This window comes from Gadus macrocephalus, chromosome 4 (assembly GCF_031168955.1).
Source record: "Gadus macrocephalus chromosome 4, ASM3116895v1".
In the NCBI taxonomy this organism is placed as follows: domain Eukaryota; kingdom Metazoa; phylum Chordata; class Actinopteri; order Gadiformes; family Gadidae; genus Gadus; species Gadus macrocephalus.
This window is the reverse complement of record NC_082385.1, coordinates 7704200-7717220: the sequence shown is the minus strand read 5'-3', so window position 1 is coordinate 7717220 and position 13021 is coordinate 7704200. Positions and strand designations below refer to the sequence as shown.

At 38.9% G+C, this 13021-nt stretch overlaps 1 protein-coding gene across 1 annotated transcript; it reads left to right on the top strand.

The window, feature by feature from the left end:
- Positions 1–2455: 2455 nt before the first annotated feature.
- Positions 2456–11798, top strand: ankrd55 (ankyrin repeat domain 55). Its single transcript, XM_060049826.1, has 11 exons — positions 2456–2929; positions 3552–3671; positions 4976–5106; positions 6168–6277; positions 7378–7438; positions 7611–7739; positions 8500–8684; positions 8804–8971; positions 9473–10155; positions 10307–10399; positions 11039–11798. Exons 1-11 carry the CDS (start codon positions 2890–2892, stop codon positions 11320–11322), a joined length of 2004 nt encoding a protein of 667 aa, XP_059905809.1. The 5' UTR covers positions 2456–2889; the 3' UTR covers positions 11323–11798.
- Positions 11799–13021: the final 1223 nt, after the last annotated feature.

Sequence of the window (13021 nt, the reverse complement as noted above, 5' to 3'; positions counted from 1 at the left end):
AAGGTTCATAATTGTGTTCCCGGTCTTATCCTCTTGGACGAAATGTATAAAGGGCTCTATCTAAAGTGATATGTGAGCAACATGATTCAAATGGAGAGGTCACCAAAAAGACAATGACGTTTGAGCGGCTACATATCTCCAGAGTCTGACATGAAATAATATGCAATTGTATTTAATGACAGTAGATGGCAGTACCTAAAACAATTCTTTATTCATAACCCTGCAAGACTTCAGGTCTTCCTTCAATTAAAAAAATAAAAACGATCCCATCCTCAAATCAATCCATTCAGGGAATTCTGGACCACTTTAGCTTTTCACTTTAGCACAGCAATCTTAGATACTACAAAAGAGGCAAACATTGGAAAAGTTGTTATTCATTCAATTTATTTTATTTGGTCATGGCCCATGCAAGTAATTTAAGATTATAAGTAAATTGCTAGGTAAAGTGTTTCTTGATAAGAAAATAGATTATTTATAGTTACCGTTTTTGTCTTACTACACATATATGGTAGAATTGAAGATACATTCCTTTGACCTTAATAGTGATATTTAATAAATATGAAAGATGCAATGCTAAGCTTACCACAGCATTCTCTGGGGGGTCACTTAAAAAAATTAAATACAATCAATTATATTCTCAGTGCTATGGTTTTATTGAAACAAAGCTTTCTGTACAATATTTTTATAAATATAAATTGTAGCCCTCTTGGTCTAAACCAATCAGGTAGACACTGACGATACATCAGTAGTCAGCGATTCCTGAACAAAACAGGCAACACAAATAGACTGTTCATGTATTTAAAGGAGTTGGAACTGAGCTGCAGCCATTCAGACAATACCCGTCGCCTCTATAGGCAAGCTGTTTGTGTAAACTGGTCAGGAGCACTTGCAATGCTGAATAAAAAGCTCTATCTCATCTCAAGTACCCTAAAGGGTGCAAACCTGCCAGTTCCCAGGCGGTCACTAGGACAGAATCCAGAAACAATGAAACATCTTTGATTTATTGTGGTATAAACAGTCATGTACATAGCATTACACACACATCATTTGCAGTATTTTCTCTCCTCATAGAGTTTTATTTTTTTAAGTGTTTTTGGTTGCCTTCCAAATACACCTTGGCTTCGCTCTGATTTGAGGCAGCCCAGGGTTAGTTCAAATAGCACAAAAAACGATTTTATTCCAGATGCAATTGTAAGTTTAAATAAACATAATTTTGATCTATTCAGATGCATCAGCTACCTTCTGTATCAGGGGTGGAAGTGAGAGTGTGTCATTTCCCATAAAAGCTGCATGTTGTTTCCCCTTTTCTGTGATTACGGTGATCCTATGAAATTATGAGCATTATTTAATTTACATTCTATTGACAAACATCAAATATGAAGTGGCCTTGCATTGAAGAATGATTGCATCATATTTGCCAGCACAGAACCCCAGCAGAGTCTGTTTCCTGTATATCATGGCTGGACTAAACGTTTGCCTTACAGCAGACACCAGAGGGTGCCACACTCTGATCCTGGCTTATGTTAGGGCTGTACACACTAGCCAGGAGTTTAGCAGCTTCATCACTGGGTCAGACATGCTCAGGCCCCAATTTAAGGTTTTTATTATGCAATATAATCCGTTGTAAAAGTGTCTTTGAATACCAGGAAAATTCATAATTTTGACTTCGATACCTTATTGTATGTATTATAATCTACAAAGCGTACAATCCAAGTTGCATTCTAGAGGAAAAGTGCTAGATAATCACAAATCCCTGAATTACGTTAGTCAGCAGCTGCTGGTGATCTTGGCCGGGCAGGTGAGTCTTCAGATGTCTCTTGAAGACTGGGTGGTAGAGCCACTCGTTCCACCTGATGAACAACCACACTTCGTGAAGTAGGCCTTGAGGCAGTGTCAGGGAGCAGGCCTGCTCATCTCAGCTCCTCAGAGGGTGGGCCGAGGTCCAGGGACCGAGATGGAAGGGGGTGGTCGTTGGGACCCAGAGAAGGCAGACACCTTAAAGGGAGTTCGGTAACTTAATCAATCAACGTTGTTTTCACACCAATACCACAGGGAGGATGAATAAAGGAACAGCCCTTGACTGGCGGCTAACTCCATTATTATACTGGAATTCAAATTGTTGCCATTAAAACTTATTTGGATGAAGCATTTGTATATATGGATTTTATAGTGCTAGTAGTAATAGTAGCTTACAACGCAAAGTAAGCTACTATATACTAAAAACCAAATATCTGAAGAAACATCTCACGATGTTTTGGCACAATGTTTGCATATATTCATATGTAGACACAAGGGTTTACAGGACTAATCATTTGGACATACATTGATATATTTCATTAACAAAAACATGCACACCGTACATAGTATATTGACAGTGAATCCAGTCTATGACTCCTCCCATTTGCTCTCTCTGTCAGTCTCTCTTCCTCCCCCCCTTGCACATGCTCATAAGACCCCTCCTCTCCATTGCCTCTCTGCCATAGGGAGCACACTAGTGCTGCTTCTGCTTTCATCCTTCTCCAAGCCCTAGCCTCCACACACGACTGCGTCTCAAAATGGTTGCCTGATTAGTGAGCCTCCTTTTATTCTATATCTTTCAGTCAGAGAACGAGAACAGGGGAGACATATAAGTGTCTCTCTATCGCAGCAATCTAGAATTTCTAGATAAAAAAATACCCTACGCTCTTTTTTTTCATTGCCTGCATGTGTGTTGTGTACAGTTGAAGGAAATGCAGGCCTTAAAATGCAAACATCTTCAAATTAAAAGGCAAAAATTATCTAAGCAGGTATTGAAGCAGAAGAAAATTTTCCTATGTCATTCTCAAGAAAAGGACAGAAAGCGTTTTTGAGCAAGGCAGATTGGTCTTTCTCACTACGAGGCATTTGGCAATGGAATTCAGTGCCTCATCTGTGTTCGATCCTCACAAAGGTAAGGAGATCCGATATTGCTTACTGTTACATATGAAAGAGGTAACATAGCTGGCAGGTACTAGAGAATGCAATGATGCTTGGTTCAGAACGATGTAGCTGCCCTCTGTTGCCATGGCAACACTGTGTATGCACCTCTTGCATGGCATGTCTTTTGTTGCCTTGTTTGCTTTTATTTTCCTCCACTGATTTAGTTTAGCAGTGTTAAACAAACTAAAACATGCCAAATTTGTACCGAATAGCAGGGACCTTATGATACCAAAAGGCAAATGTTTAAAGTTAAGCAGGAACTAAGAAGATGTAGGTGTGGTAGGAAAGTCATATCACAGATCTAAGATGGTTAATAGTGTTTTCATTTTCATTCATGGAATGAAAATGGTTAACATTGACTGCATTAATGCTTCCTTACTCATACTCATAATTAATGGAGGTCAATTATATTTATGTTATTTATTAAATTAAATTTGTTTAGACATTTTTGTAGCTACAAAATGTTGTTTTCAACTAGTAGGCCTATCCTTTACATGAGTTAGAATTCAACATGATTTTTAAGTAATCCAACAAAAATACTAAGCTATCTAAGGAATGACCTACTCTATGTGTGATTATCATTCCCCACCTAGATGCGGTTGAGGAGGTGGATATAAATGTTGTCTTTCAAGCAGCTGCAAATGGGGATGTCAACACGTTAACCACAATCATACGGGAAGATCCGTCTATTTTGGAATGCTGCGATGGGGAAGGTATGAGTATGATTTTAAGGAACAGGCTTTGACTGTTTTTCCAAAGATGATATATGGCACTAAGGATTGAAATTGTAACTACATGTGGGGTAAAAGAGGTAGGCTACTATGTAGTACAATCTGAATATAAGTTTAAACTATGCTGTGTAAGAGACAGTATTCCTTTTGGTAAATTGGTTGAATGTGTCCATCATGTTTTCGTTAGAATTATTATTTAGCTCACAGAGACAAATTGAGGCAGACCCTAATTTTCAATAATTTTACACCACATTTAAACCAAATATCTTACTGAGAAAGAAAAAACCTGGTGCTAAGTATGTATTCATTCATTCTTGCAGTCAAGTGTTTTGTAGTGAGGTGAGGTGCACAAAAGCTGAATGTGGTCTTTCACCAATCTGTTGACCCAAGGAACATGCAATGTAAACCAGCCTGACATCGGGTTGGATAACCATACACTCCAGCGATTTTATCTAAAGAGGTAGTTTGTTTAAAAGTGCTTTGTACAAATATAGATGTTTATCACATCTCATTGAAATAGCTGGCAAGCAAACATGTCTATAGATTCAATGATATATGTACCATAGGACTCACCTGTATTCCCCCTGAGATCAGAATAGTCTTCTTTCCTTAAATTGAAAACATGTCTTGTTTTTTAATACAAATCAGTTTCAACAACAGCTTGTTGAAACTGATTTGTTTTCAACTTGAAAACATGAACAATTCCTCACCAATCCATATGCCCAAATATGTATACTCTATGTATCTGAAACCAGACAAAATGCTGATCTGAAAGTTGCAAATAAATTTTTTCCTAGCTCTGGAGAAGGGCATATATTTAGTTGATTAGCATTCAACAGAAGTTTGAAGTCAATAAGTTAATGATATATTTGGAAGAAACTTTAAAAAAGGTTATTGTATTAAGGATGGGTCTTAATATAGAGCCTGGTGGGACACTCCTTTGGCATGACATCGCAAGACCAATTGGCAAATGCGTATAAGTCTGTAACCTCACTGTTCATTTTGGATTTCTAAGGGCTAAGGGCTGTTAGGAACGGTTGCAAACGCAAAGCCTCTGGACGCAATGGATAGACCTTAAAAGTGTGACATTGTGTTTTAATTTCCATGTAGAAAAGCCTTAGGACAGGGGTTGCAAATTAGCCATGGCTAGACCTCTACAAGCAGCACTATTTCATGTTTTTAACCTGTAATAATCTTTTTGACATAAAAACACATACAAAAGAAAAACATGTATACTCAAAAATATGCAATTATTCATGGCACCATGTGGACTTTACTTCCTTCAGGATCGACACCCCTTATGCACGCAGTTTCTGGCAGGCAGGTGGACACTGTGAAACTTCTGCTGAAGATGGGAGCTTCCATCAACACTCAGGATGCATGTGGGAGAACGTCGCTATCCCTTGCAACATACCTTGTGAGTGAATCATCCGTGTTTCATGAATCCCTTTAAAGGACATCTGTTAGAGTTCAAATGTATAGGACCCAAATGCAGATGCACGTTTGTTTTATCAGAATAATCACAATTGTGGCCAAATAACGTTTTTCGGTTTATATAGCGTAATCAGCCTTGATATCTACTTGATTATAAGCAATACTATAATTTATTTTTTTGTTTATTTGTTGTGTCTAATATGTCTAATATCTTGTTTAGGCGGGCCTATATTTCGAAACTCACTTTTTACCTGTTATGTTCCCTTCGATTAGGCCTACAGTTCAGTCTTTTCCAGGGATAGAAAGAGGAGGCCACAGATTCAGTAGTATTTTACAGGAATACAATTTAAAACTAAATGTAATTTAAAACTCTTAACACTTGTAAAGAAAGTAATTTTTCAATCTATAAAAAAAATTACTTTGGTCCTAGGACTGCGTTTCAAAGACTGTACCCTCCTTAATTGGAGGAAGCTATTATTGACCAACAGACAAACAAAGGCAGGCAGCTACCATAAAACATGGCTTGCTCATCCGAGCGACCAGGTTGTGACGTCACCTTCCTGGGTCTGATCCATGATCCCACCTCCAGCAGCAATTTGCTTGGTCAAAACAAAGTGAAAGATAGTGAAACGTACCGTTAACCAGGATTTGCCCTCGTCTGCGTCTGATTTGTGAGACTACTAAACTAATGTTAAACTAATACCAAAATAACTCCCTGGCAAGACAGGTAAGATAGGGAAACAGATAACACGAGGTGACAGGAATATAACTAAACAGAGGGCTAGAATGCGCATGAGAAGACAATCGACACAAGTCGACGCTAATCGAACCATCCGTGATAGTGAGGTAAAATAAAAATGTAGGTAGGCCTACTGAGGACATCTGGTGGGTTAAATGAAGAACTTCACACACAAACCGGAGCAGGCCTATAACCTGTGACAACAAGACCGATATCAGAATAAACACTGAATCTCTATAATTTAGTTTTCTATAATGGATTATAATGGATTTTGTTTTGTCACTGTATTTGTTTGTCTTTCTAAGGGCTGGCTTGAAGGCTGTGTTTGCCTGTTGCGGAACGGGGCCAAGCAGAACATCCCTGACAAGAACGGACGGCTTCCGCTTCACGCAGCCACGGCGGAAAACGATGTCAAGTCAGTCTCACTTCAAATTCACGTAAACGCTGTCATTGGTGCTGTCATGTAAATTAGCTGATTTTCATATGGTCATTCAAATAACATCAAGGAATGCACACAGAGTTAAAGTTGCTCTAGGCAAGATTTAAGAGCTATTGAATGTAATTGTTAGAATTGACACAGTCATCTCTCAACCATTAGTAAGTTAAATGTGCTGTGAGAATTTATTGTTTAAATTGACTGTGCTATTTACAAGCCAAATCTGATTTTTAGACCGCCCCCTGCTAATTTCTGTCCAATCAAGCTGGGGCGGGTCATGCCCAAACCAAAAATGTGTCACCCTACTAAATGGAACTGCCACTTCAAGGTAAATAATATAATAAAGAAACACAACTATCCAGAAATCTTCCCTATATTCACAATTTAATTAAAATTCAGAGTTTAGTACATTACCTTGCAGTCAACATTTGACACAGTGCTATTTTTACAATCAGTGTCCTAATCAATGCATTATTATGCATATTAAATTGCATAATCACCATGGCACACTGCATAGAAGTTAGATGACATTCCGATGACAATGCTAGACCTCAATGAGCATGAAAGTCACTAAAACCTTTTGTGGCAATACTTAAGAAATTGTTTTAGTGGATCTTCCCCAGGGGGGATTATTCAGTAGCTGACGCTTTTGTTTAAATTAAATAATAATACTGTTATTTTAATATCATTACTACTCAAATACAGTCTCTGTTGTGCCTTGAAGTGAATTTGGAATTGGGTTTCTGTTGTAGACATGTATGTCAGGTTAGTGTGTCCGCACACAACTCAAAGTTGTACACTACAAATATGCTTTAGGTAGGATTCAAGTGCTATCATTTGAGTGTAATGAGTCAGAATTGGCACAAACATCTGTCAGCTATTCATGAGTAAAGTGTTCCGTGAGAACATCTGTTCTGATTCTGTGCCAACCTGTATATGTGCCCATTTCTAACTAATTATGGCATCTCTTCCCTGATTAGTTCGGGGAATGCGATTTGCCTTAAAATCTCACCTACAACAGCCTAAAGTCATACACACTCGGGTAAAGCTTACAGACTTCTTGTCTCTTTGACTCCTAGATTGATGGCAGTCCTGTTGCAGCAATCCATGGCCTCCGAAATAAACCATCAGGACAATGAGGTAGGTGGTGCAGAATAGTACAATAACTCTAAAGCTTTGAGAGCGTTCCTAAAAAGAATGCAAATGAAATACAATTAAACTGCTCTGTAGAATGTTGATATATGCATGGATATTAGTGTAATGCTAACAAAATTAACCGCATATGTCTCACTCATTTTGATTCTGTCCGTAGGGTATGACAGCGCTGCACTGGGCTTCCTTCCATAACCGCCCAGCACATGTACAGGCCCTCCTGCAGAAAGGGGCAGATCCAACCCTGGTGGACAAAGACTTCAAAACAGCTCTTCATTGGGCAGTGCAGGTACAACAGGAAGGCTTGTTTTTAATTGCGTATATCCCCCCTCGCAGCAATTGTTGACATGCCCGTATAAGGTCTGCAAATGGGCTGACTTCACATTATGGTCTTATGCCCCAGTGGATCAATTATATTGCTGTGGCTAGCTTTTCTATTACACATTTTAGGTGATTAACCTGTGCGTCTTCATGGTTGTCTGATTGGAGTGATAAATGGAAAGCCCCTTGTAACCCATTATTACATTAATAACAAGTCGATTCGGTAAAGTAGAAAGAAGTAGTCTGAAGGCCAATTGTTCTCACTTGCCTTTTGCTAAATTATTAACTAGGCCTATATATTAGTGTGTATACATATATATTTATACACACTAATATATAGGCCTTGTATTAAAAAAAAAGTATATAGATAGATAAACTGTAACAAATGTAAACAATTATTTTTTATTTCCAATTCACAAAAAAAGCTAAAGGGAGGGAACGTGAAACAGCTTCCCCTACTGGTTGAGTAGTGAAATGCATTGGGTTTTCCCCACGAGGCGCTTCAAGATAATTACATTATAAGCTGTATTTTGGGAAAGTCCGTTTTCCTATTTATTGTTAGAAGGGTATCTTTACCAAAACAATGTTAATGCACGTTTTCTGATAGTACCTAATAGCTAACTACGTTATCGACCTGAAATGGGTCGCCAATGTCTCAATTCAAATGTGGCATTTCTTTCTAAAAAATATTGGGAAATCCAATTTTTTTACCTTTTGCCTTTCAACAGAGTGGCAGTAGGTACATGTGCTCTCTTATCCTGGCTCATCCTCTTGGCTCCTCTGTCATCAACTACGACGACGAGAACGGGAAGTCCTGCGTCCATATCGCTGCTGCGGCCGGTTACAGTGACATCATCCTGGAACTGGCGCTCTTCAGCGAGACAAACCTACAAGCCCTGGATGTGGACGAAAGGTGAACCATTTTTTTTTTTTTTAAAGGAAACTTGAGAGACGAGACGTGTGATCAAACAAAGTGAACTATTATCTCGTTCGTGCATTGAATTCACAATTGTCCGCCGTTCTCCGCAACAGGACTCCGCTTCATTGGGCCTCAGCAGCCGGGAAGGAGGACTGTGTCCAGGCGTTACTTCAGCTCGGAGCGGAGCCTGCCCCCAGGGACATCAATGAAAACACGCCACTGACATATGCAATGTACTGCGGTCATACAGCCTGCATCAAACTCCTCTCAGGTGTCAATAGGTTAGACTTTATATTAGCTCAATTGACGTGGAACCTCTCATTTGCATGAAGAAAGAATGTATTTTAGTGGCAATTGTGTTAAAAGTGGTGTTGTTTTTATGAGAGAGAGAGCAGAAAAGAGAAGAGAGAGATTTTATTGGAAGGAAGTCAGGGAAGAGATGTTCTTAATTGTTTGAAATTAGCAGGGAAATGGTCTTATACAGGCGGCGTGCGGTTAACCAGAACAGATAATCTCACATTATATTTCAATCATGAACAGCAGAGGGATGGCTATTGTACTTTTAAGAGGTTACACTCCAATTATAGCTACTAATGTACTACACTACTTAAAATGTGCAATGTAAGCGGTCTATTTCTAAGCATAAACTGTATGCCAGAAAGGGCTCACATAATGATTCCTGAATGAACGAGCAGTATGGTACTTCAAGGGGTACATGCACCATTAGAAAAATCTAATTGAATCCAAGTATTGATATCTACATGCAAATGTGTTTTCCATAGATTGGATTCTCCGCGGCAGCACAAGTCACAGGGCGTGTGTGACACGGCCCAGAAGAAAGACGGAAAATTCCACATGTTCAACCAAATCTTCTCCTGTAAAAGGAAGAAGGAGAACAACAAGGTGGGGAAGCAAGAGCTGAGTTGTGGGGACGAACTGCCAGCAGAAGATACGTCGGAAGTGGACGACATCATCACCACGTTTGACAGCATCATGGAGGCCACTTCAACCAGCACCACTTCCGCCAAGGAAAAGGGAGAGGAGGACTTAAAGACTAAGGTCCAGTTGATCAGAGTGCAGAAACCCCAGGAGCTGGATAACCATGTGGAGGACTTTAAATCACTCTCTGTAAGGATGCAATGTCTTCCCCCGATTAGTCTTGGCAATTCCTGGTTGTTGGGATCCCATAATTCTGTGCAGCAAAACGATCAAACAGTGTCCCCTCTGCACCCACTTGCTCATCCGTCTCAGAAGAGCAAAAGTGAGCATAACTTGTCGGACAGTCATCTTGAGGCCCGGACTAGAGAAAGCGGTGTCTCTAAAATGGAATCCCGCCAGACGTTTTTAGCCACTAAATCCTGGATATCCCAAAGGACAAGGAGTCTGTTGGACAAACATGAGATGTCCAGCAATGTGGATGTCCTCTACTCCAACCTAGTCCCATATATACAGAAGGATGAACACGGTATGATGCTTGCTATCTATATGATGTTTAATTTGGAATCTTATTTATGTGATGCAAATTATAAATGCAATCAACAATTTAGTAAATTAATACTTTTACGTACAGGGTTTTTCAGTAGATTTCTTGTAATATTTCACGATTTCCTTTACAGTCCTAAATTCGCAACTGCTGCCTATAGACAGGCTGAAGATGAGAGAGACTCGGAACTGCTTGGCATCAATCCGTGACCAATGTTCTCTTCGTTGTAAGTATTTTTGCGGTCTTGAAATATTTACTTAAAGGTGTAACCTGTATGATAATTAGCTTAAACATTAAAAAAAATAAAATAGTTAACCCTATCCCTAACCCTGACCCTTACCCTAACCCTAGCCCAACTAATAGTCTAGTAATACCACTTTGTACCTCAAGAGGTCACTGCTGTGCCAGTGATAAAAAGGTACTGCTGCCCGGAGGTCTATGAAGCTATAGCTTAAAGGTATTTTATAATTGTACAGTGTTTACATGGCAAATCAAACAAGGATCAGCTAACATGGGTGTCAAATTAGATGTAAACAGGTCTATGTAACCAGGGTCTGTGTTTACATGTCAGTGACCACAGGTTACTGGGTTATGGTCACTTAAAGTGACAAGCACACCTAATCCGCTCAATACATTCGATAACAGATATTCACACTGAAATAAAGACATCTCAAGCGGGGAGATAAATGGTTGCCTCACAGAGTTTTGTGTTGGTTATTAGTAAAACACTCTCAATTCCAATGTCAAATGATGTCCCAGTGTATCTACCAGAAATACTGTAGGGAGGCATGCTGGTACCCTCACACCTGTAATGTGGGTGCAGCGTTACGGCTACACTAATACAATTGCTCCCACATGCTTACAGTTTCTTTACCAACGGACGAAGTCTCCAAAGGCGTAAAGAAGTCTAAGTCCCTGCCACTACAGTCCATGGAGCAGAGCTTTGGGGGACTTCCCCCACCCGTCACATCCAAGTCACAGAGGTTAAGTAAGCCACAAAGCCAGTCGCTGTGCTATTTCCTACCTATGCTGAACGGAGAGCCTCTGAGAACTGTTCAGGTCCTCCCTGCCATCCCCTCCCAGAGAAGGCATAGTGCGACGGTGACGGAACCTAAACCAGGTGCTGACAGTTTGGTCAACAGAACCTGAGTTAAATTCCAGCATTCTTTGAGGGCAAAGAGATTATTCACTGTTATTCAGCTGGCTGTACAGCTAATTGTACAGTTGAACTTTGAATTGATGAACATCAAGACGCATATTGCAGAGGATACCTTTATTACTTTTTGACAAGTTTAGGTTGTATATTGAATCGTAAAGAATTTAATAATTTGTCTTGCATTTGTCTTATCACTACTAATTTACACTTTAATATTTATGAACAAATATTACTATAATTTTCTACATATTTTTACTTAACGGACAACTCCACAAATTGGCATGCACTGTGTACTTTTGGCACTTTAAATATGATCCAGATTGTAATGTCACATACTGGTTTACAAATCAAATAAAGTATGACATTATGAGTTGGTTGACATTTGTAATTTCTTTCTATTTATTTGTGTCTGTACACATATCTGTAAAACTGTAAGTCAAAATACCTTTTCAATAAACACTCACAAGCACCATGTCAGTTGAGGATTTGAGTGTGACAACCAGCCCAGATAAAATTTACTTTGTTGCATTTGGAAGGCCAATGGGTCTAACAATTAGGCCAAGAATCCAACTAGGCACCATCTAATATAACTATATATTATAAAATATAATCGAATTTCGGGTTATTTGGTAGGGTTTGTAAAACCTGAAGGAATTTAATTAGTCAAATCATAGAAAAAGGACAATGTATACTTGAGTCACATAAACACTTAAACATACAAATACTATTTTATAATATCATCATAGGTTAGAGTGTAATAACTGCTCAAAATTGAAACAGCATATTAAATCCTAGATGTGTTTATGTAAACCCTTGAATGTGCTGCCTGTTTCTAGACGTCTAAAACCCTCTCTGGATCATTTCTTCGCTGTGGCTCCAAGGACTGTTTTGGTCGTTTTGACATTTTTAGAATGTGGCTGAGTTCAGTTCAGTTAAACAACGCTGTAATGTTTGTAAGATAATTCTAGTGAGATAATAGTGTGTGTGTTCAGCTGTGGCACATTTGCACAGCCAGTACCATAGCTTTTTTGATAGGTCAACCAATGTGTTGTGTACGGCAATATGAATGGCAATAGAGTGTGCTTGCTTATTTTGAATACTAGGGCCACAGCTAGACAGTGTTCTGCCTGCATATCAGTGGGAAGATTCTGAGTAATGTTGACAGGTTTTTTAGAAAATACTGTCCAGAAATTATCCTTGGCTTAAACTGAATTGAACAATCCGATATGATTTGTACAATACAATTTTATTTGTTATATCAATAGATATTCAATCAATATTTGTTAAGGATTTATGTCATTCTTGTTCAATGACTGGAATATAAATGTAACACATACACTGATAATCAAAAGAGTTCATGGGACAGTTAATGATAATTGTTCAAGGGACATTACTGAACCCTCCTCATGGCATTAATTGTAAATACGGCCACTCAATTAAAATTCAGGCAGTTCAGGCCTTTTGAAGAGGACGTGTGAGATCCAATTCTGATGTCATTCGTCTGTGTGTGTGGTTATATTATGATGCTATCACAGACTCAACCTTATCCGTGACTTTCTTTATTGCTCTGCAAACTTTCTTTATTGCTCTGTCTTTATGTTGACATGCGCCACACGTTTGGCCATGGCTGTTGGAATGACATGTTTATGACATATATACAACTACATAATGTCATTGAAAATCTCATTCTGC

Bases quoted from the DNA above. Each gene is read 5' to 3' on its own strand.
- ankrd55 (XM_060049826.1), top strand. From the start codon at position 2,890: ATGGAATTCAGTGCCTCATCTGTGTTCGATCCTCACAAAG. The intron at 2,930-3,551 runs GTAAGGAGATCC...TTCCCCACCTAG, and splicing joins TGTGTTCGATCCTCACAAAG to ATGCGGTTGAGGAGGTGGAT. The intron at 8,972-9,472 runs GTTAGACTTTAT...TGTTTTCCATAG, and splicing joins CTCCTCTCAGGTGTCAATAG to ATTGGATTCTCCGCGGCAGC.